Source organism: Pseudopipra pipra, chromosome 2, assembly GCF_036250125.1.
Source record: "Pseudopipra pipra isolate bDixPip1 chromosome 2, bDixPip1.hap1, whole genome shotgun sequence".
Lineage (NCBI taxonomy): Eukaryota > Metazoa > Chordata > Aves > Passeriformes > Pipridae > Pseudopipra > Pseudopipra pipra.
The window spans coordinates 116,930,771-116,958,458 of record NC_087550.1 but is presented as its reverse complement, the minus strand read 5'-3'; the positions used below and the strand labels follow the sequence as shown (position 1 = coordinate 116,958,458).

At 44.0% G+C, this 27,688-nt stretch overlaps 1 protein-coding gene across 2 annotated transcripts in view; it reads left to right on the top strand.

Moving 5' to 3' along the window:
• Positions 1 to 27,688, top strand: part of DYRK1A (dual specificity tyrosine phosphorylation regulated kinase 1A) — a 72,225-nt gene that overhangs the window by 32,271 nt on the left and 12,266 nt on the right. For both annotated transcript variants that reach the window (XM_064647104.1, XM_064647103.1), the window contains exons 3-5: positions 18,153 to 18,358; positions 26,146 to 26,238; positions 26,981 to 27,169. In XM_064647104.1, the coding sequence (XP_064503174.1) occupies positions 18,153 to 18,358; positions 26,146 to 26,238; positions 26,981 to 27,169 (488 nt within the window). The remainder of the gene's footprint in view (positions 1 to 18,152; positions 18,359 to 26,145; positions 26,239 to 26,980; positions 27,170 to 27,688) is intronic.

Here is a 27,688-nt window from a genome sequence, read left to right as displayed (position 1 = left end):
ACAGCCACATCTGTGCTGGGTCACTGTCCCAGCCTGTGCAACTGGGTGGCTGCCTGAAAGCTGCCTGTTGGGAAGGATTCCTGGAACATGCTGACTGCCACACATTCCCAGGAGTTACTGGGGAAGAGCTGGTTGGAAGGGGTGCTGTGAATGCTGGAACGCTGCACGGACACACCGGATCACGGAGCCGTGTTTGGGACCCTTCCTCAGCCCAGCTCAACCTGCTGCTAATTCCATGATCCCTCAACTTTTAAGTCCCTTAAATCCTTTTTCCTTTCCCTTTGGAGATGTCTCAGAACAAGATTGATTTTTTTTTTTTTTCCCTCCTTGATTTTTTCTTCCCCTTTTTTCCCCTCTTGTTCTACCTTTTATTATTTATACATAATATATAAATATACATCTATCTATAACTTTTTTTTTTTTTTTAACTGATCTGGAGCTGCAGGAATATTCCTTTGCTTCCCTCTCTCTTCCAAAGCACAAGAGAATTTTGTGTGTTTTCCTGTAGATTTCCTTCGAAAAGTTCAGCTTTTCCTCCACCTTTTGACAAACTGTATCCATCAAGTTGTTCTTGTCCTCTGGCTTTATGGACTTTGGGGGCCTTCATGACTTCTCTTCTGGAGAAAAGAGATTTTCCTCAGAAAAGAGAGGCTGTTTAGCACCAGACCAATGGGTCAGTTTTCAAGTGAGGATCCTGCACCTTCAGTTTAAATTCCGTGTTCAGCTTTGTTTTCCCTACAAAGATTCCGGTAGCAAAAGGCCCCAGGCAACAACAGTTTGGATCCTGAGAAAGGCAAAAAGTAGTTGTTTTGTTGGGTTTTTTTGTTTGTTTGTTTGTTTGGTGTTTTCTTTTATGTCTGGAGGCATGTGGAGCTCCAGGGGAAGGCAAGAAGCAAAACTTCATTTTTTCTTTTTTCCTTGGGAGAAATCCAGACTCCATAGGCTGCCATCCAAATGCAAAAATTCTGACACTCTCTGCTCAGAAAAAAAGTGCCACCAGAACAGAGCCAGCTGAATACTCCACTGCCTCAATAGAAGGCAGTTTCCTGAAATAGAATTTGGGAGCTAACTTTGTCTAGAACAGGGATTTGGGTTGAAAACACTTCCAGATCCACAGTGACGTCTTTTTCCTTGGAGTTGCTCACTCTGGCTCCAGGTATTCCTGTAAACACTCCGTGTGTATGAAGAGGAATAATTTGTGTCCTGGAACTCTGAATTACAGCCTGAATAATATCAAGGAAAAAAATCTACTTTACCTTTTCTTCGGGGAGGGGATTGGTAGAGGAGAAAACGGAATTCTTGCTTTCAGAGAAACACAGAATCATGGAATGGTTTGGGTTGGAAGGACCTTAAAGATCATCCAGATCCAACCCCCTGCCATGGGCAGGGACACCTTCCACCAGCCCAGGTTGCTCCAAGCCCCGTCCAGCCTGGCCTTGGACACTTCCAGGGATCCAGGGGCAGCCACAGCTTCTCTGGGAATTCTATCCCAGCCCCTCCCCACCCTCACAGGGAAGAATTCCTTCTGTCCAAATACACTTTGCACAGACACACTTGCTCAGTCTGTACAGCTTGGTTACAGTATTTTAACAGGGTGTTTTACTTTGTATCACACTTTTTCCCAAGGATCTGGCTTTATTAACAGTATCTTTTGGCCATCAAAAATCCACATTATCCTGCCCAACAGATTAGCAGGAGCTTCCTCTTTCCAAGAAGCTGCAGCAAACCATTAGGAAGATGGTTAATCTCCCTCCTGGATAAGCCTTTTGATCAATTTAGAGAAAAGTGAATTGGTGTCTCGTGAGCAAGTCTGTGGAGCAGGCTACTTAAACAAAGTGATTTGGGCTCCTTTCAAGATCAGCTCCTAATGAATCGTCTGAATTTCATCAAAGACCAGGTAATTAGACAGGTATTGCACCTTTGGATTAATGGGACCTCTGACAGAGGCCTGTCTTTCCTTATTCCACGTTAGGAACCCTCTGCAAGAGCCGATCAGGTTTTGAAAACAAGAAATGCCTCAGGAAGTTGTTGGAAGCATCTGTAGGAGGTGCTCCATGGAAAAGCTCAGTTTTGAAGAGTCAGGGAGTCTCTGTTCTCCAGCTCCTTCTGGGGTCCTCAGTACAGTGACCAGGGAAGGGACAAGCATGGGAATTCCAAGTATGACTGTGCCTGGTGTGCTTCTGGCCCTCGGGAATGAAATCCCTGCTCATTCCTCATCTGAGGACACAAAAGGACTGTGGTGTCCCATCCTTCTGGAACAGGAGGTTGTAGCCAGGTGGGGATCCAAGGCAAGAGGGAACGGCCTCAAGCTGTGCCAGGAGAGGCTCAGGTTGGACATCAGGAAGAGTTTCCTCACTGGAAGGGTTGTCAAGCTTTGGAATTCAGCATCATCCAGTCTCACCCTCACCGACAGAATCGCCCCTAACCCATGTCCCTAAGGGCCACCTCCAGGTGCCTCTTGAACACTTCCACAGACAGGGACTCCACCACCTCCCTGGGAACTTATTCCAAGGCCTGACTGCTCTTGCAGGGATAAGTTTCTCTAGTATCTGATCTGCACCTCCCCTGGCAAAATCACTGAGTCCTTGGGGACGTTCTGAAACATTGGACTGTTGGCTGAAGGTGGCCAGTCTGTGGCACTCTGGAGCTCTACCATACTTTCCTCTCACAAATCATGGCAATTTTCCCACTTGTGTCCACTCCCTTTTGTCTGTAGAGATGTTGGGAAGCCTCCTCTTACCCTTTCATGGGGCAGAGGAAGGGGAAAAGAAGGGAAGTGCTTTAGGGCACCTTCTGTTTGGCCCCGATCGGGAGCCGCTGAGGATCGTAGCCTTCCTCCCAATTCCTCAAGAAGCTTTGAGGAGCCTGTGTGAGATCTGAGTGACATTTTGAAGCAGTTCTGTGCTCACTGGCACAGCACTGCCAGGGAACAACACCCTGTTGCTCTCAGCCCAGATGCTCTGGCAGATCTCACCTCGTGTGTCGCCACTGCTTGGCAGCGGGGCTGGTGCTGCAGAGCAGGAGGAGCAGGTGCTTTGGGTTCTTGCTGCTCCTTCTGCACCAACTCCCTGCTTTTTTGCAGTGGGTTTGGAGCACCATAAACAATATTGCTCCTTTTTTCTGGTTTTAAACTCTTAGATAGATTCAGTAAAAAGTTGGGCCTGATGGCAGCCACTGGGTGAGGAGTTATGTGGCTCCTGTTTTGGGGAGATACTGGGCTTGTTTTGTACTTCCCTCAAATTCATAGACTCGTGGAATGGTTTGGGTTGGAAGGGACCTTAAAGATCATCTCATTCCAATGCCCTGCCATGGGCAGGGACACCTTCCACTATCCCAAGTTGCTCCAGCTGGCCTTGGGCACTTCCAGGGATGGGGTATCCAAAATCTCTCTGGGTACCCTAATTCAGCACTGCAGTGACAGAAAGGCCTGTAACCTTGAAGGTTGTTCTATAACTGCTTTAGTTGATGTCCTGCTGGTGGTGACATTTCTTTACACCCCTTTTGAAGCCTCTCTTCCCACAGTAGCCTAACACAGCCCTCAGTCCTGGGGACGAGGGCACTTCCAGCTTCTTCCCTCTTCCCTAAGAATCTGCTTCCTGGGAAAGAGTCAGGCTGTTAAATACTCCCCTGTGGAAGCCACCTGCCATGCATGAAACAGGGGGTTTTATTCACCCTAATGCTGAAGTTTGAAGTGCAGTGGTAGCTCAACCTTTAAACAAAGAGTTTGTGTGTCATTGTTTCACTTTCCTCGCCTCGCAGTTCCCTTGATCCTTGGTCACATGGCATGGGAGGAGGTTGTGGTTCTTTAGATTGCAGCACAGTCGTGTCTGGTGCCTGTAAATGTGATGCTCAGGATGTGCTCAGGAGCTGGAATTACCCTGTGCCCAGACCAAGGACACAGTTGGGTTGGAAACTCCGTAAGAATCGAAAGCCTTCCGAGCTCACAACTTCATTAACATTTCTGCTCTGAACAGAACCTGGGATGAGCTTCCCACAGAACACACTTGTTGGCTGAAGCTTGAAGAATTCCTTGGGTGTTTAGTGTTTGGATCCTGGCAATAATTTTAACATCATCACCTTTCCTTGGAAACACTCAGGTCTCTTCCCTCAGGTGGAATCTTCTTCTCCCTCTGGAGCTCTCTGGAGACAAAAGAACCCAACCCAAACACCAAACCAAATTTTCCTTGTATTATAATTTTGGGAAGAAATTCTTGGCTCTGAGGGTGGTGAGACCCTGGCCCAGGTTGCCCAGAGAAGCTGTGGCTGCCCCTGGATCCCTGGAAGTGTCCCAAGGACAACCTGGGCTAGTGGACCCCATGGGATGGCCTTTAATGTCACTCTCAACCATTTGTGAGTCTGGAAGATGTAGATGAAATTTAAAGGTTTTAAATTTGCACAACTTTGGTACTTGGATGGTGTTACTTCTATTATTATTATTATTGTGAGAAAAAGCCCAATTTTAATAGGAATACTGCTTAGTCTGTGCTAGAAAAAGTTAAGCTTTAGAAGGAAAAGTATGAGTTACACTTCAAAAGTAGTTTTCTTAAATCACAGTATCATCCTAAAGGAATAGTGACAGTTTTTGTTTGTTTTGTGGGTGGGTTTTGTTGTTTTGTTTTGTTTTAAAATTTTCTAGGTTTAAATTTGTGTTACTTGAGAGAAATTCATGCAATTTACAGTGAGCTCCACTTTGGGCTTGTGTTGTTTGGATTATTGAAGTCTGGCATCACTAGTTTTTTAGTGGTTTTTAGCTGCAAGGATATTCAACCATACTTCATTTTTTTTTCTCCTTGGAAGCCACTACTTCAAGATGAGACAAACCAAAAGGAGTAATTACTTAAACTTAAAAGTGCACATCCTAAATGCAGAAATTATTACAAAGGCAGGAAATTGGCCTGTCAAATAAGTGCTTTGGAACTGGGAGCTTTGACTGGACTTGGGAAAGCTTGGATTTAGTTCTGGTTTCATTTGGGCTTCTCTGTGACCAGCAGTAAGGCAGAGATGGAAATAGTATTAAAACTTTTTACTGGGGAGTGATTTATTGTTTAAGGACTTGAGAAGTGTGAATGGAGCTTGTCAGGCCTGGCTTGAGATGTCTGTAAAAGGCTGTGTGAGAATATCAGTTATCAAATCATTGGGAACACAGCAGGGAGATCCTTAATTGCAATTTACAGCCTGTGAGGACTTTATAGAGTAGCTCCGGTGCTTCCAGGCCACTTTGGAGTGAGGAGAAACCTTGAATGTTGTTATTTTTATGAACTATAACATGGATTACCAAGGCCAGCAAGCCTGGGAGTTTGGAAGGCTTGTGGTTTATAGGAATTATATCAGAGTTTGTGTTATTAGCACAGAGTATAAAACAATGTAATGCCTCCCAGTGCAACAGAACTGCTCTGCTTGTTGCCAAAACTAAGTATGTGCTATGAACTTCTGCTCAAATGAAAGGAACTGCTTTAAATTCATCCACGAAATCAGCCATGGAGGGAATTCCCTGGAATCATCACACCAGCAGATTCCCCATAATCCAGGTGTGATTTATAACAGTGGATACTTTTTTGTAGTTCAGTTTTTCGCTTAAAAAGCCTCTCTGTGTGTGTGTAAATCCTCCAAAAGCTTCTGTTTGACACGAATTAGGTGTGTGAGATGTTAATTTTTTGCCAGCCTAGCAATCCCAAATAAAGTGTGGCACAGCCAGTTTGGAATTGGGAGAGCAAAAAGACTTGGGATACCAACAGGGCTGTGGAAGGAGGGGATAGAAAACCTGCAAATACACCCTTGTGATTTTATAAAAGCAAGTTGGTTTTATTTTAAAGTCGAAATTAAAATGTCATCAATTATAGGTGAAATCCAGCTTTATGGTGAACACCAGAACATGAGTTGGACAGACAGAATCCTGTGAAAATTCAATGTGATTCTTTAACTTGCAGAGAGTTAGAAAGATTTTGCATCAATCCCCAACACTGTATGTATTCAAAACTACAGAAGTACTTTGAGATCCTCCCCCTCTCTCCTGAAAGCTGTTCTCTTTGGTCAGGTATTGAATAATTTATATCATGTGAGACTATTGCACATGATGTATTCAGCCCTTGTTTAGCTCTTACATTAATGGTTTGGCATGCTGGCTGTACATTGATATGGGAGATGCTTCCCATTTTTTCTCTACCAACTGTTTAAATATATCTTGTGCCTCAGTAACTGCAAATGGGAAATAGAATAATTCAAGTAATTTCCCTCGATGGTTTTCATGCATAGGAAAAGATTTCTTTTTTTTAAATTTTACTTTATTTTATTTTATTTTTATTTTTTTTATAATACATATGTGTTTGCACAACAGATTAAAGGAGAGCTTTAAAAATGGTATTTATGGTAACCTTGTGTTCAACTGAACAGTGGGATGTGAACAGGGAAGTTTAGGCTTCAGGCCAGGTATTGATTGGGAATAAAATATTGGGTGCTTTCCACTTCTTGTATGGTTTTACATGTTGCCATGTAGGAAATTTATTCAACCTTTAATTAGTTTTGCACTGAAAATCATAATGTTATTTCTGCTCGCTCTGGAGGCTGCACCAACACGAGAAACTCTGAGTTAGCTGCTGATAAAAGTGTTTCCCTGGAAGGACAGTGGGAGCAGAGCAGGAGAAGGATTAGTGCTGCAAAGTCCTGGCCCGGTCGGGATTGCCTGGAAAATCTTGTAAGCCCGTGTTGGGATAACGCTGCTCCTGCTCCCTGCGTGGCTGCTCTGCTGCAGGGCTTGGGAAGATGGGCTAAAAAGCAATATTTTAGTTAAAAAAGCTGTCAGGAGATAAAGAATAGACGGCACTGATTTTTGGGGGTGCACACACTGAGATATTTGCATGTTTTAGGGCGTCAAAGGAAATATTTCAGTGCTTTTCCTGCTGATAAAAGGTCCAAGATGAAGTTGTTACGTTTTCTAAAGGAGGGAGCCGGTAAAACTTTTAATTCCCGTTGGCACCGGGCTGTGGAACTTGGGAAAAGCAGGTTCTGTGGTTCCGATCTGGAAAGTTTGGAGCGTCACAGGGATCCACGGAGAACAGGGACCTTCCCCCCTCTTTATCCACCAGCCAGGTGAGCGGCGCAGGGAAGGTCCCGTCAGGATCCTGGGGGGATCCAGGGGCTGCCGGGGCTTCCCACCCCGTACCCGGGGTGCCCCTGGGCAGGAGGGGTCTGTTCCCGGTGCCAGGCACCTTCCAGAGGCACTGGAGAACAGGAAGCACCCCCCCCCACCCCGCTCCCAGGTGAGGGAATCGCAGCAGCGCTTCCACATCGCTGGGGGCTGGGAAAGTGGAGTAAAAACATGCCCGGGATCGGGATCGGCATCGCCGCGGCCGCCACGGCGTAAAGAGGGATCTGTGGAACTCCTGGAGTGGCTTCCAGAGTAAGTCTGTCAGTCTTTGCATTTCCAGACGCCGGTTTTCCAAACCCACAGCCGTGCCCGTGGGAAGGGGATCTCCCGAGGAGAGGAGCCTTGGAAGCGATGCTGGTCAGTGGCTGCTCTGCTCCTCCATGGATCCACACAGTCACAGGCACAGACCCGAATGTTCTGCCAGATAACCTGATTTTCCTTTAAATCGGTGGCAAAAAATTGGCTTATTTCTCCTAGGATGCTTCAGTCCTTTTTACCGGTGGTCGGAGGAGCTGGAATTCGTTTGCTTAAAATCTGCCGGGGGGGTGAATAATAATAATAATAATAATAATAATAATAATAATAATAATAATAATAATAATAATAATAATAATAATAAAGGATGGTCTTTCTTTAGGGTTAAAACCAAGCAAATGGAACAGAAATTAAACAGAAATTCATGTCCTGTGGAAAAAGGGAAGGACAGGAGTAGCCTGGAATTTTAGGAGGTGACCTGACTTAAGGCAGTGAAAGGGACCTTTACAGCTTTTCAGAGCCCTCGGAAGGATCGCAGCCGAGCGAGCTCCCACTCGGGGAAGCGTCGGGATACGCTTTTTGAGCATCCCAGCCCTGGCGAAGGCGTCCCGGAGCCGGGCAGGGAAGTTGGAATCCTATGCGCGGCGCTTATCCATAATCCCGTGTATCATGGCTGCGCCGCCCTGCCCTTGCTGTGGGGGTGAAATGTAGAACATGAGGCTGATCCTCGGGAGATGGAGCTAATTTCGCCCTAAACTTGAAAGTGTTAACAGCGCCTTGAAAATGTGACAAAGCTCAATCGCGCTCCTTGTTTATGGATCCCGCTCCCATTGGACGCCCGGCGGCAGCTCTGCCCTGGCAACTGAGCGCGGTCATTTGCATAGCGCGCCGCCATTGGCGGGCGCGCCGGGCGGCTGCGCCAATCAGGGCGGGCGGGCCGTGGTAGGCTATGCTAATGAGGCGCTGTTGCTGGGGCGCCGCGGCAGCGGCGTGAGGGGAGCCGGGAAAAGCGGCTCCCGCTTCCATGGAAAACCGGGAACCGGCTCCCGCCGCCACCGCACGGCCCCTCAGCGCCTCGGGGCTGGGCACCGCCGGCCGCCCCGCCGGCCTCTCCCGCTCCACCCCGTCCAACCTGGCCTCGGGCGCTTCCCCCCCAGGGAACTTCCCCTCGCCGGGCAACTTCATTATTTCCGTTTTATTTTATTTATTTGTCGATTTATTTATTTATTTTGTTGGTTTTTAGTTAAAGCGCCTGAAAGTGGCCCCCGCAGAAAGCACGGCCGGGGGCGGGGGACACACGCTGATGAAGCGAGGTTGGGTGTCAGTCCGGCTTGGATGTCACTCCCCTTTCCCCCCGTGTCCGGGACAGGGATCTGGAGCCGGGGTGGATATGGAATCGTCTATTTATGGAACGCACACTAACGCTTACCTTTTAAAAATGGTGTTTTCACGGACCCCACCCCAGACGAAAACAACCCCCCTCAGCTGTAGCTTGTTAGGCTTTTTTCATGGAACACACGGACACTTACCTTTCAAAAAAGGTGTTTTCACATCCCCCCCACAGACCAAAAACACCCCAACCACCCCCCTCAGCTGTCAGTCGAGTCCAGCTTTATTCATGGAATACACACACATTTACCTTTCAAAAACGGGGTTTTCACATCCCCCCCCACCCCAGACAAAAAATAAACCCCCAACCACCCCCCTCAGCTGTAAGTTGAGTCCGGCTCTTTTCCTTCCCTGTACAGCATTCCTGCCTAAGAATATTGGGGAATCCGATCTTAAAATATATCCTGCTGCTTAAATCTGCATCTGTAGCTGTTTCTTTTTTTATTTTGATTTTTTTCTCCTCGTTTCCAAACCTGCCTTTTCTCCTGTTCAGTCCTGGATCACTTTTCCTTCTTCAGTCCTGTTCCCCACTCCCTCCCTCTGCCTTCCTTAGTGTCCAATTCCTGGGCTTTCTTTCCATAACTACTTACATTCCCTCTATCCAACTCAGTAAAACTGACTGGAAGGTTACTGAATTATTTAACTGAGTAAATCCAGCTACATTCCATGTTATTTTTTGCTTTTTTTCCTTCCCCTTAGCCTAAGTATCAATATATATCTGAGGTTTGATACCACTGGTAACTGTGGAAATTCCTTTTGCCAGCAGATTTTTGATTAAATCTGATTTTTACTTTGGTGGAATTTTAATTTTTGACAGAAAACTTGAGGTTCAGCAGAGATAAATTTAATTGCTCTTCGAGCAAACCTTTTCATAGGGAAACTTAATGATTCCCAGTGCATTTTGGAAGCTGAAAACTAAGATAAAATATAATTTGTGTGTACTTGGAGTTTGTTTGCAGCCTTCTGAAGTGTGAGTTTAGAACATGTTTAATGAAAAAGTCGTGTCAATTTAAACTTTATGTCACCAAATTTCTGTTGTGTTGTGAGCCTGTCGTGGTTTATAAGGTATTTTTCTCCTTATTTACTGAGTTTGACAGAACTTTGTGTATCACCAGTGTTCTGGTTTTCACTGGGAACTGAGGGACAGGTGGGGGTCTTTCAGCAAGATTAAATAAGGATGCATAGTTGGAATTTAGTTGTTGGAAAACCTGTGTTGGGAATGATATTCACACTTTATTCTTTGATTCTGCTTTGTTTTATTTGTTGGATCAAGGGCTGGACTTGATGATCTTGGAGGTCTTTTCCAGCCTTCATGTTTCTGTGGTTCTTCCAACTTCCACCATGATCATAAAAAAGCAGATCTCCGTTTTTCCCTCTCCTTTGTATTCCCTCTTTTTAAAATGTCAGGCTTTTCATTGAATTAGCAAACTCCCAAACCTTAGAATAACTGCATACAATCATAAAATACACATAAATGAGGAGGAGGAGAGAAAAAAGAAGCATCAGAAGCTCAACCTCGGCACATTTCCACTGGCACCGGTGACCTCTGGAAAATCAGTGGTTTATTCTTTGGAGTATTTGAATAATTCGTATTTTTCAGTTTTGAAACCTCTCCTTTAAATCTGGTTTATTAAATATTCAATAATAAAGTGTTGATTGCTGAGATATTGAGTTTCATTTGATATGCTATAAACAAATACCACCTTGGGTTGGATCAGCAGCCGAACCACTGGAGTTTGACCCGTGGTTTGGGATGAAGAGTTGGGATGTGGCAGGAAAACTCCTGAAGAATACTAATTTTTAATAATAAATATTTAATATTAAATTAGAAGATAAAATTAGAAAAACATAAACCTGTCAATAATAACTATTTTGTTGTGTAAATACAGTTGCACGGTTGTGACTGTTTCTTCTCCAAATCCTTGGATATCCTCTCCTGGAGGATCCCAGGAGGGCAGTGTGTCAAAAAAAGGTGGTTTTTTTTTACCTAACCTTTAAAGCTGCTCCTCTGTGGAGCTCTGTAAAACGGAGATTTACCTCCTGGTATGTGTTCCTCGTGTTTTTAAAGCCTTTCACATTCTGTATATTCAAAGTTAGAGGTTCAAAGTCGTGGAACCCTTCTGTGTTTATCCCGTGTCTCCCTGTTTTTCTGCAGAAAATCCAGAATATTACAGAAGGAAACTGCTGTTTGTGAATTCCAAGGATACAAAAACAATGCCCACTCTATAGAATATATATGCAGCCAGGAATAATTTTATTTGGAGCATGGTTTGAAGGGGTGTCAAGGGATATTATGTTAAATACAATGGAAATAAAAAGATCTATTGTACGGCCACCTATTGAGTGAGCTGTGCTTCCATTCTGCCCCTCAAAACAAACAGGGCATTCATGGAGCTAAACAGTATCATAACTTATTGACATGGAGGCACTGAATTAAAGCTGGGGAAGGATTCTGCTGTTTCCTAATTTCTGTGCCCGGCACTCTTCATTTTAATGTCCTTTTAATCCACTTCATACATAGGCAGAGGTTTTAGGTGCGTGTAGGATCATCCATAGGTTCAGTTCTCCCTGTTTACCTGTGGAGCTGGAGGTGTTTTTGAGACCTGCCCTCAGGCAGCTGCTCCTCCAGAACAGAGATGTAAAAGCAGAGGTGTCACAGAGCTTGATTTTGACTTTGGAAGTTCAGAGGTTTTAGGTGAGAATTTTAGGCTTCATTTATTTTAAAAAAAAAAAAGGGTAGTTTCACTTTCACAACATTTTCTTAGCTCTGAGTTTCTCCAGAGTGTCCTCAAAGTAATATTTATATGTTAATGGAACACAGATTTTTATGGTGTTGACAGTGGATTAAATGAGTTTTAGAAACTCCCTTCTCTTGTTGTGGGAGAATTCCAGCGTTTGGTCCTTCTGGTATCAGATTTTTGGAGTGTTTTTTTTTTTGTTTTTTTGAAGGTACTTCCCACAGTGTGTCCCTGTCCCTGTCCCAGGTCTGAGCCACAGTTTTTTCCACAGGAAAGGGAACTGGTGTCCTCTGGCTGCACAAACCCCCCAGACCACGTGCGAGCCCTGCCCAAAGTCCACCCCCTGCTGCAGCTCCTCCAGGGGAGAACAGAGCCAGGACAGGCAGTGTCAGAACAGCCCATGAACCTGCTCTTGGCCTGTTTTTTTGGGAAAAGATCCCAGGAGTAGTTTTATGTCCCTTCCTAAATGTCCATCAGGGAAGAGCCCGAGCAGGAGGAATCCGGGGGTGTGTTGGCCCAGTGAATGGGATTGGAGAGGGTGGATGTTTCTAAGTTTAGGCCTTAATTTTGCTGTGAGAGAAGGCAGTGTTTGGCTTTTCCATGCAGGGAAGTTGGCTGAATGGGTATTGTAGGATCACTTCTCAAGTGGCCTTTCTTAATAACTCCTCCACAATAATTTAGTTCCTCCAGAGGAGGAACTACCGTGGGATATTTATAACGGGATTGTTTGCTCTCCAGGAGCTGCTGCAGGTAATTTCCCTTTGTTCCCTGGGTTCTCCCAGCTTTTCCCTGGGTTCTCTCAGCTTTTCTCACTCCAGCCCAAGCAGAGTGAGGTCCGTGGACCTCCAGGTTCTCATGTGGTCATTTTGAACTCCGAGCAGGGGGACAATGGGCAGGGAATGTTGCAGCAGTTCACGGAGAGTTCAGGTTGGCATTTGCTTGTTGCTTAAAAGATGATTGTTCTCAACTCTGAAATCCCCCGTGGTTGACATTTATTATGCTCAGACAGAGCTCTGGTAGGTCTGACTTGTCTTCTCTTTGAACAGAGAGTTAGTTCTCCAGGTACAAGTGTTTGTCTCCATTGCTGATTGCTCCCTGTCTGCTTTGGGATGTGCTGGTAGAGCACAGGGGTGGTTGGCTATTAAAGAAATGCAGGGATCAACCTCACTTTTCCAGGTATCACAATGTTCATGGGTACTGAGCCATAGATTTGGAAAAACAAGGTGGACCAGAACTCTGCAAAACAATTCACTTTGCAAAAAAAAAAATGTGGCTGTTACATGAAGGGAGAGGGTTGTACAGTTCCTTGACTAACACAGGATCTTCTTTGAGGAGACATTTGGCTGTTTTCACAGCCATTAATTCAAATACAAGCAAGAAGGTGCACACCTTCATGTGTGGTGGCTTAGCAGGGACTGGAAATAAAAAGATTTGAAGTCTGAACCAGTCCTGTGCAGTGAGAACACCCTTCTTGGTCTGTGGTGTTGGTCCACAAGCTCTTGAACTCTTGAGTGTGGCAATGAGAACCCCCGTTGTGGTGAACAGTTCACACTTTTATTCTCTGGTGGGGTTTCCTGGCAGGTTCTCACTCAGCTTCCAACATATCCCTGAGAGGGAATATCTCTGAAGGACCCAGACAGGGAAAGGGAGGATGGGGCAGGAGGTGAAAGGAAGCTCAAAACATTTCAGGGCAAAACAATGAATGACCTTTAGAGGGAAAACGTTGAAGAAGTGAGTCGTGCAGAGGAGAAAGTTTCATCCTTAAAAACCTGAGATCACAGAAACAGAATGGTTTGGGTTGGAAGGGCTTTAAAGCTCATCCATCCCACCCCCTGCCACAGGCAGGGACACTTTCCACTAGCCCAGGTTGCTCCAAACCCCGTCCAACCTGGCCTTGGACACTTCCAGGGATGGAAAAACCCCAAGGATTGTTACCATTGTTAGTGGTAAGTTCTCAACCACGGGGAATTCCTACATTTGGCCTTCTAAAAGTTTTATATAAATGCTGGTGGGACTTTCACTGCTTTACCTTCTCCATCCTGCCCAGCAGTCAGTGGGCAGGGAGGTGTTTTTAAGGCTGTTGCCAAGGGGTGTTATCAGCAAAGTAATTCTGTATCTCCTGGTGTCATGAAATCCAGATCAGCTGCTGCACTTGGAAGATGCTTTTGTCAGTCCCAGAGGCAAACCTGAATATCTCCCAGGGTCAAAACAGTTAAACTGGTCCTTTCTTGGGTTTTATTTTTAGTTGTGGGGTAAGTAGGTACGAAGACATGTTAAGGAAATGTCACTTTTTCAATGTTCTCATGATTTTTGTCTGACTTTGCCTCCTTTTTTATCTTTCACTATGAATATACCTCAATAGAATACTTGGGTAGAGCTGTGACAGAGGGACAAAGAGAGTCACAGAGACACCTAAAGAAGCAAAGTATATCTTTAATGAGTGACAGAAATGCAAAAACCCCATCTAATTGCTGTGGGGATTTTCAGGTGAAGTCCCACATGACAGAGGAGCTGCTCCAGCAGCTCCTGATTCCGAGAGAGAAATCCTGACACTTCCTTTCTGCTGACTTTTGTGGCACAGAAACATGGACACATTGAGGCTGGAGGAGACCTTTGGAGGTCACCTGACAGGGCCACCTGGAGCTGGTTGCCCTGTTCCATGAGCAGTTGTGTTTGGAGCACAATCCACCCATTTTTTCAGGAATAGTGATCCCCTCTTGGGGTGGAAGAGAGTCACCTGCAGCTCTTCCCTGTGAGTTGGTGAATGTTTGTGCCTTGCTTTGGTTTTACCACTTGGTGACCTTAAGATACCTCTTTTGGGAGGAGATTTGATGTCTAAATGAGTTATGTGGACTCTTGTCAGCATGGGAATAACGGAATCTCAAATGGATGAGGTAGGAAATTGAGTCCTGAAAAACTGTGTTGGGTTTTTGAATTGTACCCCAAAATTGTCCCGTGTTAAACCAACTGTAGTTTATTTATAGACTCTTCAATAACCACCACATCAAGTAGTTTTTCTGCTTGGAGTTAATGATTTCTGTGATGCTTGGAAAAGTCATGGAATCACAGGATGGTTTGGGTTGAAAGGACCTTAAAGATCATCCAGTTCCACCCCCTGCCATGGGCAGGGACACCTTCCACTGTCCCAGGTTGTTCCAAGCCCTGTCCAACCCAGCCTTGGACACTTCCAGGGGTGGGGTATCCATAAAACATCCTTTAAAAAGAAATCCATTTGAAACAAAGCCATTTTGAAGGAGAAAAGTATTTCCCATCCTCACCAAATAAATAAATACATTCTTGAACTTCTCCCACTCTGTTCAGATGATGCTTTAAAGCAATAAACCCAACAGTGTCTCTATTTCCAGGTAGTTCTGGGCTGGGAACCTTTTGAGTGCAAATATACATAAAGGTGTACATTTTTATGCCATCCCTAAACTAACATCAGGTCAGGCCTATTTGTAAGATAATTCCACTCACTCCCAATCCATAATCTCTCAATGTATAGAGATCTTGGCATACTTTTAGTTTTCTGTCACTGTTTTAGAACCTGTGATCACTTGAACTTGCAGAGCTCAGAAAGGAAAATCAGTGATTGACTGCACCTTGTTCCTTAGATATTTCTATCCTGTGGAAGTTCTGGATGTGGGTTTTAGTCCTCCCGTGGTGGCCAGCAGATCACTTACCTTTTTGGATGTCTAGAACTCTCCTTTATGAGCCAAAAATCAATCTCTGAGCCACCAGAGGGTTTGTGAACCTCAATTAATGGGTGCACACAAATGTCCCCATTTCTGGAGCGACTCCTCGACCTAAAACTAAAGGAGGTCAAGATTTCTATTCTAAAGAAAGTTCTTCTTTCTCCCCTCATTTCTTCCTGACCTGTCACCAGGTGTTTCCAGGCAGTTTGAGTGTTCCCTTGGGATTAGATGTCCCGGGGTGGGATTGCAGGTGTCAGGGAGCAAAGTCTGAGATGTGGCAAGGGCAGGTATTTCATCAGGGCTTGTTTTTGTTGATAGCCAGTGCTGCTCTCAGCAACAAGTCCATGAACTCCAGTGCCTTCATTTCAGGGACAGGAAGAAGTTGTAAACATGGAATTCCTTGGCTGCTGCTCCTGGTGGTTGCAGATCTTCAACTTTTGACCCGGGTGGTTGTTGCTTGTCACTGACGCGGGCGAGGGTTGGTGCCACCATCAGGAGATGACTGAAGTGCCTTTCTTTGGGATGAGTTGGCCAATTCCCACCATCTCCTTGTCATCCTTCATGTCCTCCCCTGCTCAGGCTCTTGTGTCTCCTCATGGCCCTGAGATTTGGGGTGAAACCCCTTTATTTTTCTGGTTTAGAGAAAGGTTCTCGTTGGACGTGGTTTGGGTTCTCCTCCGCTGACATCACTTTTTGTGGGGGACTTCCCGTGGGATACGGTTTGGATTCGTGTCTGTTGACATCTCATTTTGTGGGGGACTTCACTCCAAACAAACAGGGACCTGTTTGTGAAGCACAAACAGCAAATCTCCCCAAAAATTTAAACAGAATGAATAAAATGGACTTGGGAGGGACGGGGTGTGCAAGCATGGAAAGCTTCAAGTGGAACTGAAATCTTGGATTTACAGCTGCTCTTCTGTGGGATAATTATATTTGTGATACTTTCCTACTTTACTTTTTTATTTTAAGTGTGTGTAGTGCTTTCAGGTTGGTATTATTCAGTTTATCCTCAGATTTGTTGGGATTTTCAGAGTGTCAGAAGGTCCTATAAAGTCAAACTGTAAATGAGAACCCCACACTACCAGGATTTTTGGGTGCACATATGTGAGTTTCTGCTTTTTAGGGATCCAAGTGCAGAACCTTCAAAAATTAAATTTGTTTTTCTTAAGTTGTGTAATTTGCCAGATATCTGTCTGTTGTAAACCTGTGGCTTGGGGTAAAAAAATACAAGAAATAAACCTTTTAAAGTAACTGGCTCCAATCTAGATTAATGGTATTTTTGACTGTCTGATTTAAATATTGTTTTGACTTTTACTTCAGTCACCAAGATGTTGCTAAGTGAGATTATGGGTTTTTTTCAAGAATTAAAAGAGCAGAAAGTAGAGATCCTGGAGGATGTCTCACATATGCTCTTCCATTCTTACAGGATTGTTCAGTATATATTGAAAAGTAACTGTACACTAAATTTATCAGGCTCTAGAGATGGAAGATTAACTCTGCTTCTCAGTTTTGAATGGACATTTTACAGAAGAGTTAAAAGTAATTTTCTGTGCAGTGTTAACTTAAAATGGTGTAGTCAGGAATTTATTTTATTTTCATTTCTAAGACCATTTCGAAGCTTTATCCTGTTATCAGAGGCACAATAATTCACACCAAAAAAAGGGGTTTTTCTATATCTCATCATTATATATATGTAATTTCATCATTTCATATATAACATCATTATTGCTCTGGAGGAAAACACCAGTGGCCTGGCAGTGGGTATTTCACCCCTTTTAAAGTCACAATAATTATCCTATATACAGCCTTTCTCCTGTATAGCTGTTTGAATAGTATTTTGACTTCTTTATTGAATGTATTTGTGTATAATCAGTGTAAAATGATGTTTGATTTCATCCCATGCAGTTCTGTTGCCCTGACAGGGCTGAGTCAATGATTCAGTATAATTTTCAATGTTTTATTTTTTTTTTCTTGACATAGTTATTTTTAAGAAAGCCCAAATTGATGATCTTAGTTCATCTGCTGTTTTCTACTGCTTCTATTTCCTTGCAGGGTTTTGCTTGTAAAGGAAATGGGGATTTCCCTTCCCTGGTCAGGTGCTTGGCTGTTTAACACCTTCCTTCTAAATTTAATCTTTACCAATAATTCTGCTTTGAGATTGCAGCTGCTGTTTGTTTGCAGGGAGGCACAGACACAGAGGGCAGGGAATCCCAGAATCATCAAGGTTGGAAGGGACCTTCAGGATCCTCCAATCCCAGCAGAATCCCCCCTAATCCATGTCCCAAAAGACGAGTTGCTGAGACTGGGCACTGCCTCTACTTTTCTTTTGGCACAGTCAGTCAGAAAGTTGCTGGGAGCAACCCTGAGAGGCACAGCTTGGGTGTTTTTCTGGCTTTTTGTGGAATCCACACACAAAATTCCTATGTTTGAAAATAACCCCTGTCAAATTCTGCTTGTGACACGTAGTTGGAGGTGTGAGAAAAGGATTCGAGTGATGGGATGGGTTGGGTTGGAAGGGACCTTAAAGATCATCCAGATCCAACCCCCTGCCATGGGCAGGGACACCTTCCACCAGCCCAGGTTGCTCCAAGTTTATCCAACCTGGCCTGGGACACTTCCAGGGATCCAGGGGCAGCCACAGCTTCTCTGGGCAACCTGTGCCAGGGCCTCCCCACCCTCACAGCCAAGAATTTCTTCCCAATATCCCATCTAAACCAACTATCATTGAATTTGAAGCCATTCCCCTTGTCCTGTCACTCCATGCCCTCACGAAAAGCCCCTCTCAGCCCTCCTGAAAGTTAATCTTTCCCACCAGGCTGATTTCTGGGTTCCCTGCCTCTCAAAACTTCGGCGTACGGAAAAAACCGCCGAGCTCCGCGACACGAAGGGAAACCCTCTCCAACCATTCAAAACCTCCCCTTGTCTTTGCAGGAGGAGAGACTTCAGCATGCAAACCTTCATCTGTTCGGCTTGCACCATCGTTTTCATTCCATGCTGCTGGCCTTCAGATGGCTGGACAGATGTCCCACTCCCATCAGCAGTACAGTGACCGGCGGCCGCAGAACATCAGTGACCAGCAGGTTTCTGCCTTATCCTACGCTGAGCAGCTCGAGCAGCCACTCCCACTGACAAACCAGGTGAGGGGCACACAAAGGTCCTGCAGGTGTCATGAGTTCCTCTGAATAACAGCCAGGGAATCACAGGATGGCTTGGCTTGGAAGGGATCTGAAAGATCGTCCGGTGCCACCCCCTGCCATGGGCAGGGACACCTTCCACTAGACCAGGTTGCTCCAACCTGGCCTTGGACACTTCCAGGGATGGGGCAGCCACAGCTTCTCTGGGAATTCTATCCCAGCCCCTCCCCACCCTTCCAGCCAAGAATTCCTTCTCAATATCCCACCTAACCCTGCCCTCCTTCAGCTTAAGGCCGTTCCTCCTTGTCCTATCACTCCAAGTCCCTCTCCAGTTTAATGTGTTTTACAACCATAAACTACATTTATTTTTTTTAAATGCTTTGTTGTTTTGTTTATTTTTTGAACTGAATAACTCCTGACTCTTTAAGGATGGGTAGACAAATAAGTTCCTTGAAGTTGTTTTTAAACATCTGGTACATATTTATTGTGATTCTTCTACTTAGACAATATTTCCTCTTATTTTAAGAAAATGCTACAAGTGCAGAGTTCTAAAGGGAGTTTAATAAGAGTGGGGTTTTTTAATTTTGATGCTGCTTGTTAGAATATAATTACTTTATTACTTGTTCTCATGGACAGTGTTTTAATGCAGTGCCACTGCTTGGTGTATTTGGAGTAGAGAGGTTTGCACAAAAATATATTATTAGGCAAGACACACTTTTTCTTTTTATTTTTTTTTAAAAAGCAACATCTAAAGCTGTGCTATCATTGAGGTTTTACTGTTACTGATTTACTACTTGCTGTTGCAAGGGGGTAAAATGGCCACAGGGATTAGGATGCTGCTGCTTTTGAGCTGTCAGGATCAGCCTTTCTTCTGTCCTGCCTTTGAGTTACCAGAGCTGAAAGAGCTCCCTACCCCACAGTGCCAGTAGCCACAGGAGCTGCTGTGACTCTGGATAAGTGGGAATCCTGTTATTTTTTCAAAATGGCACAGCCCAGTTGTGGAGACCTGAGCACAGATTGGTCCCAAAGCTTAAACTCCAGAAGTCCAAAATTTGGGGCAGACCGTGAGGCAAGTTTCACATGAGGATGAAGTTTTTTGTTGCTGCCAGATTCAGGTCTGTTCTTGGGTTCAAGATGTCTTGAACAGGTGGAGGAGTCTCCAGGAGCATCAAGAGATTCTCTGGTGCTGTAGGAAGACACTTATGTGGGGAGAGGAATGGATTAGAGAGGATGGGAATGGTCAAAGCAAGTGCCAGGATGTTGGATACCAGGCTTTGGAGATCTCTGATGGCAAGGTCTCCACAAAGAATGGCAGAGGGAAGGGAGCTGGCAAAGGATGTTTGTATTTTGGTGAGAGCAAATCAGTAGCAAGAGTAAATCTGCTCCTATAAACAGTGTTGAGCTTGAGGATCTACAAAGGTATTTTCTGTGACTTGTTTTAGGTTAAAGGTGCCCCCAAACCTCCCCAGTGAGGTTGGTCAGTCAAGGAGAAAAGTTGCTGGTTCCTTGAACATTTCAAGGCACTTCAGGGCTACAACCAGGCACCCCCTGTGTGAGCTTTAGTGACATCAGTGCTTGGTTGGTCGTGTTTTCAAGCCAAACTCAGGGAATTTTAGGTTGTGTGGATGTTATCCATGGGAGGAAAGGATCAGCTGGACACCTTGGTGATGGCAGTGGAGCTGTCTCTGCACCACTAACTCTATTTTATAGAATCAGTTCTTAGTTTTCCAGCTCCATCTTGGTTTTTTCTGCATTGTAGCTTCTGTTTTCCTATTTTCCTGTAATTGTCTCCTTGAAGTCTTTGTTGTCCTGTGCCCAAGCAGCTCAGAATTGTCCCTTCTTTATCCTTTCAGCACCTTGGCTTTCACGGTGGACAGTTCATTGAAGTCTTCTGACTACTTGTCCTATGTGCCTCTGTCCTCCTCTGAGTTCTTGTGCTTCTTGTCCCACCAAGAGTTCTCCAGAGCAGGTTCCTGGTTGGAGTGGAGGTTCTGTAGGAGCCTCCTGGGGAGTCTCAGTGGCTTTTTGTCTTTGCATTGATCTGATCTGCACAACCCAGTCCAGCTGAGATCTTCATGCTGGTGGGTCAGATCTGCTCTAGACCTAAACAAATCCCTTGTTTCTCTTAGAGTTGCCCTTTTCCAGCTCTAGTTCATCTTGATTCAAACTCTTATTGTTTTTTTCTCATAAAAGATGTGACTTTCTGTGGGTGAGGGCACTGAGTGTCACATCCAGTTCTTCCTGGGACACCTCCAGGGCTGGGCACTCCAAACCTCCCTGGGCAGCCCCTGCCAAGGCCTCACCACCCTTTCCAGCAACAAATTCCTCCTGATGTCCAACCTGAGCCTCCCCTGGCACAGCTGGAGGCCGTTCCCTCTCCTCCTGTCCCTTGTTCCCTGGCAGCAGAGCCCGACCCCCCCTGGCCCCCCTTCTTGTTGCAGAGCCAGAAGGTCCCCCCTGAGCCTCCTTTTCTCCAATGCTGCTTCTGATCCTTAAGAAGATCCTGTTTTTAACATGCAGCAAAAGGCTGAATGTCTGTTGGAGAAGATTTGATTGATCTGACACGGCCATAAAAATAGGAGGAGGGAAAAGGTAACTCTGGCAGATACAGGGAGTTTAATTCTTAAAGGGTAGATCTTTTTAGTGCAGTGGCTCACATCCAGTCAAACAGATGAGAATTAGGTCTAAACAGACAAGAATTAGATCTCCAAGCTTTGTGTTCCTGGTTTTTCCCAACACCAGGACCATCAGCAGGCTGGACAGTGGGCTCAGCTTTGCTGCTCCAGCTTTCCACAGCCTAAAAGGAACTTATTCGGTGCCCTAAAAGTGATTTTTTTTGGGTGCAAGTGTCCACCAGTTGGTTACTAACGAGTTACAAACCCCTTTGCTCCTGAGAGGGCCCATTCCCTGGGGATTGAGCAGCCAGGGCACTCAAGGAAAGCAGGAGTTTCCCGGGAAGCTCCAGGTAAGGAGAATCTTTCCCGAGCTCCAGCCCCCCTCTGGTGGCCAAAGGGCCGCGGTGCTTCTGCTGGGAAAACCAACCCCTCTCCCAGATCCCATCCTTTCCAGAAACTCCCTCTGGTAAATAACTGCCTTGTTACTTTTTCAGGTTATTTTTGTGTCTTTCTTTTTACTTCAACGGACTCTTTTTTTTAATTGAGGATATTTTCTGGTTCAGGTTCCTGCAGTGATTTTAATTCATAAGCAGAGAATGGGGAAGCCTTGAATGGGAATTTATTCCTTTTATTCCTGCTCTGTCCTGCTTGGATTTTGATTTTATTGGTTTGCAGGCCATATCCTGCTATTTTAGGAATCAAAAATTGTAAAAAACGTAAAATTTTTTACAATGTAAATATTGCACTGTTAGAAAACAGTAACAACAATTTATGTTAAAATATATAAAATATATATATATATACATATAAACCTTTAAAATACCTTAAAATTACCCTTAACATTTTATTTATATAATCTTCTCTTGCACCTCTTGCTTTCTGGCTGTGCTCCCCAAACCCATCATAGACAAGGCTCAAATAATAGGAAGATACTCCAAAACCAGCCACTTTTCACTCATTTATGAGGGTTTTAATTACAATTAAAACCTTCCAGCTCTTTCCTTTTTAACTTTTTCCTTCAGGAGTTGGTCTTTAGGCTTTCTTTTCCCAAAAAGTGCTGGGTCCTGCTCTTGGCTGTGGGGTCTCACTCTGTGCTGAGAGCCAGAACCAGCTTCAGGGAGCTGCAGGAGCAGCAAAGTTGGGATCTGTGGGATTTTTCTCCTTTAACAATCACAAACTCCTCTTTCTTTGTCCATTTTTAACTGGTTGCATCTTGTGAGTTCAACGTAACCCGATGGTAAAAGAAGATAAGAAGCTTAAAAGTTGTCACAACTTCAAAGAAGTGGTTTTTTTTTTGCTCTGCACTAACATTTTGTCTCCATCCTGGGGGCTCAGATGGCCTGAAATTGCTTTCAGTGAAGTACAGAAAGATCAGAAAATGACTTTACCTGCTCAGGAAGTTGAGGTGAACTCACAGGCAGATTTTGGTAACAAATTCCAACAGTTCAGCTTTCAGGAAGCACCTGGAATTGGAAGCTCAGGCTGATGCTGAACACTTTCATCTCTGTTTGTCTAAGATCACTTAGCACCTGCATAATTCCTGTTTTTTACTGACCAGATCGTGGCCAGAGATTTTATTGATCACAACTAGATCAGGGCCAAGTTCATGCCTTAATTCAAATCCTTAATTCAGTTAAAAATCCTTAATTCAGTTATTTCCACTACCTGATAAACATTATATTAGTGGGGGACTTCACCAGGCTCTGTCCTGAGTGTGAACATGTCAATTAAACAAGTCATCACAACTGGAATTCTTGCTAAAAATTGCCTTTATACTCTAAAATCTTCATTATTTATTCTGTTCATTATTTATTCCATTTGTAAAACGGAGCATGGACTTTACAGAAGCTGAATTTATCTTTTATTCCCTTTTCTTAATCAACGTGGATGGTGGTGGATCTTTCTTTTAAAAAAAAAAATAAATCTGAATTGAAGCATCCTGTGAACAGAATATATATTTCCATAATCAAAATAAAAGGCATTTAATAAGGAAATCTTATTTTATTTTATTTTTTTATTTTATTTTATTTTATTTTATTTTTATTATTATTATTTTAGATAATGAAACCTATGGCCAAGGAGAGAGAATTTTGTTTTCTCTTCCTTTATTTGAACCTGTGCTGGTTCAAATAACACACCTGAGTTAAAACCACAGTTTCCTTCAAACATGGTTTGTCTCAGGTGTGTTGAGTATCAGTGGGGCTCTTGGTTGCCTTTTTTGTGGGTGTTTATTGACACATATAACTGAAATTAAAATAATTCTTGTCTCTCAGACAGAAATTCCAGCATCTCTTTGATTTGGGAACGTTCTCAGGAAGATTTGGGGGCTGTTTCCAGGAAGATCTGAGGTTGCAGTGTTGCTCTCTGGCCACCAGATAGAGACTGAAGCTCGTGAAAGAGGAGTTTTCTTTCTCTTTCCTCTCTTTTTTCATCTCTTTTCCCCTTTGCTTTGGTGGTTGAGGATTCTCTGAAGCCCAGGCAAGAATCAGTGTCACCCCATCAGTAAAGGATTTGAGTGTTGTTGTATAAAATGGATAATGAGACTTTGCTCCACGATTTTCCATCACCAGGAAGGAGAAGAGGGAACAAGAATCCCTCTTGGAAAGGGAAGAGAACGTTGCAAATGTTCAAATATAAAAGGAGGAGGGGAAAAAAAAAACCCCTCAATTCTTTCTCTTCTCCCACCCAAAACTTTCTGAACCCAGGAGAGCAAAATAGAACCTGTTGAGAAGTTCCTGCAGGTTCCAAGTGAGGCCTCGGGAATGTGGGACTGTCCAAATCCACACTGGAAAGCACAAGTTTGAAATAAGGGACTGCCTGCAAGAACCAGAGGAGTAGCCTTCAGAATTTTAATTAATTATTGTTTAATTATTTACAATAATTAAATGATAATAGTTAGGGAACAGCAGCAAATCAGATTATAATTTTTTTTTTTAACCAGGCTGCTGATTTCAGAGTGGAAATCATATTTATTTTTGAAGTAAGCAGGGAAATTTGACTTATAAATTAGAAAATAAACATGAGGACATGTCCTACAAATTCCCTTTCCAGATTACAGGAATGTTATATGTGAATAGTTGATCTGAACTATGGAATTCTTGAAGTGGAAAACTCAGAGTCCTTGTGCTGCTCATCCAGCCCTGGACAAAGAGTGGGTCCTGCTGATATTCCTGTACCACAGCCTGGGTTTTACCAGCAAAATCTACCAGTGTTCTTGTGCTCCAGTGAAGAAATTTGAAGGAAATACTTGGATCTGGGAAGCCTGGAGCAGTGCCAGCTGGGATTAGGATGTGCTGCTGCTCCGTTTTTAACGGGGTTGTGGGAGGGAACCAAAGGAGCTCCTATTTAAGTGTGGTTTGTTTAATGCTCCACATTTGTTTGGCAGCTGAAAGGAAGCAACAGAAAAATGTTTTGTAAATGTCAAATAGTTTGTTTAGGAAACTTTCAGGCAGTTTCCTGATGTTTACAAAGTTTTATTGCTTGTAATAAAAGAGAATTAATGTCTTTCCCTGTATCCATGTGCTCCGTGCACCCATTGGAGCTGGGATTTCTGGGGTGGTTCCTTGGGTACTTGAGGGCAGGTCCAGTTTCAGAAGCACAAACCTTTATAATTTCTTTTTTGTGAGACCTTTTTTGGGTCACTGCAGTGTGATTTTTAAAAAAAAAATTTGTTTTGTCATGCACTCTTTGCACTGCAACTATTCTAATATTTATTATAATATTTAGTAGCTTAATACTAAATATTGTATTATATAATTTAGTAGTATAATACTGAATATTATAGAATGCAATATGATAGAATATAATAACATCTAGTATTTATTACTCAGTAACATTCAAGTAGTATTAATTAATTAAATATTTACTAATTATTATTATCACTAATAATTATTATTACTTATTAAGTAATACTGTAAAAGATGGAGGAGCAGTTCCACTTCTCCAGGTCATTTATTAGTTCAATCATATGGATACAAAACATACCTGAAACAAGGTTTTCTCCAGTGGAATTGCTTAAACTTGCCCTGAGGTTTCCTGTCATTGGGGAATGGGGAGGAATAACCCCAGGCACCAACCCAGGCTGGAAAAGGACCTGGTGGCCAAGGAGCTGTCCCTGAGCCAGCAGCGTGTCCTGGGAGCCAACTGGGATCCTGGGGGATCAGGAAGAGCATTTCCAAAGGGTCAGGGAGGGGATCCTGCCCCTCTGCCCAGCCCTGGGAGGCACATCTGCTGTGCTGGGTCCAGCTCTGCCTCCTCAGGACAGCAGGGACAGGGAGCTGCTGGAAGATGATTCTCCTGTGGAGATGCTGAAGGGATGGAGCATCTCTGGGAGCAGGAAAGGCTGAGGGAGCTGGGGCTGTTCAGCCTCCAGAGCAGACACTGAGAGAGGGCCTCCCCCAGGGTCTGGCAGAGGATGGACCAGGACTTGGACTCTGATCCTTCCAACTCAGCTGAAGCTGAACAGGAGCCAGAGTGTGCCCAGAGGGACAAGAAGGCCAATGGATCCTGGCCTGGCTCAGGAACAGGGTGGCCAACAGGTCCAAGGAAGTGATTCTTGCCCTGGACTCAGCACTGGTGAGGCCACCCCTGGAGTGCTGTGTCCAGTTCTGGGCCCTCAGCTCAGGAAGGACATGGAGGGGCTGGAGCAGGTGCAGAGGAGAGCAACGAGGCTGGGGAAGGGACTGGAGCACAAGTGCTGGGAGGAGAGGCTGAGGGAGCTGGGGCTGTTCAGCCTGGAGAGGAGGAGGCTCAGGGGAGACCTCCTCACTCTCTGCAACTCCCTGACAGGAGGGGGGAGCCAGGGGGGGTTGGTCTCTTTTCCCAGGCAACCATCAGCAAGACAAGAGGGCTGGGTCTTCAGCTGTGCCAGGGGAGGGTTAGGTTGGAGATTAGGAAGAATTTCTTTGCAGGCAGGGTGCTCAGCCATTGGAATGGGCTGCCCAGGGAAGTGGTGGATTCTCCATCCCTGGAGGTGTTTAAGGACAGACTGGATGTGGCATCAGTGCCATGGGCTGGGAACCACGGCGGGGTTGGATCAAGGGTTGGACTTGATGATCTCAGAGGTCCCTTCCAACCCAGCTGATTCTATGATTCTATGATTCTATGATCCCGTGATTTCTTGCAGTCACTATATCACTAAATTCCTGTTTTTTTCCCCCTCATTTCTTATTCCAGAGGCGGATGCCCCAAACGTTCCGTGATCCAGCCACTGCTCCACTGAGGAAACTCTCCGTAGATTTGATCAAAACATACAAGCATATTAATGAGGTAATGTGGAGCACTGAGGGCAGGGCTTTGTTACAGCACATAATTAATGTATTTCCTACAAATAATATCATGAAAGGATCACAAAAATCAAGTTTTCTCTCAGTTGTTCCCGTTGAGCTCATTGATGTCCTGCTCCAGCACAGGAAATCTTTTATCCTGGAATTTATTTTCTCTTGTTTTCTAAACAAATGTTTTGCATGATAAAAGAAGTACGAGGGGCACAAACACACTTTGAGCTATAAAACTTTATTAATGTGTCTGAGGACTTCTAAGGGAAATTGTTTTATATCTCACATACATGTTTTCCCTAAATTATATCATTAAATCTTATTGGCAAATGTAAAATATAGAATCGTTAATACAAGCAGGCATCAATTAATTTTGACAGTTGAAGGGATTTCAGTGACTTCCTTGGAATTCTTGTGGAAAGCTCCAGCTGATAATTCTTATTTCCAGGCTCCTTAGCATTTTTAATTTTGCTGTGTACTTATGGTTCTGTTCTTCTTGCACCTGTGAGCTCCAGGGATCAGAACATTAATTTTGATCTGCTCAATTATTCCTCAAGACTTTGCTTTGGAATAAAGATTTGGTTTCAAACAGAGCAATAGCAGAGGGTGGCTTGGATTTCCACTGCTCCAGGTTGCATTTTAAACCACAGGGTGATTAATAAAAGTTGATTTTGCTCTTGATTGAAGTGACAACTCTAAAAACTGCTCTTAACCAACCCCCTTTTCACCCTCAGGTTTACTATGCAAAAAAAAAACGGCGGCATCAGCAGGGCCAAGGAGATGATTCCAGTCACAAAAAGGAGAGGAAGGTTTACAACGATGGATATGATGATGACAACTATGATTATATTGTGAAAAATGGGGAGAAGTGGATGGATCGTTATGAGATCGACTCTTTAATAGGCAAAGGATCCTTTGGACAGGTAAATATATCATTTTATATATATATATGATTTATATGAATCATAATTATGTTTAATTTGAGGTGCTATTCCTGTTTCATTTTGAAATGAAAACTGGTTTTTCTCAGTGCTGTTTTACTGAGTGTCTACTCAGGACACTCATATTTTGTGGTGCTTCAGGCAACATTTGAATATATTTTATTTTGTAGCTCTGGTAAAGCATTTTACAGTGAGAAATCCTCAACCTTTTGCCATCAGCTGTTTGGCTTAGCTTTTAAAATTAAAACAATAAACCAGTCCTAGAGATCACCTGCTATAAATGTTATTAGTGGCATTTATTTGGACTGTTGGTAGCCAAACCAAAGGCTGGAAGGAGGATGGAGCTTTTCTTTTTTGGTTGTTTTTTTTTTAGTTTTCCTCAGATTTTACCAGTCTTTTTACAGTGTTGGTTTAGGTGATTTGATGATTTTATTTCCCAGTCCTTTTAGGGTGTTGGTTTAGGTGATTTGATGATTTTATTTCCCAGTCCTGTCAGAGTGT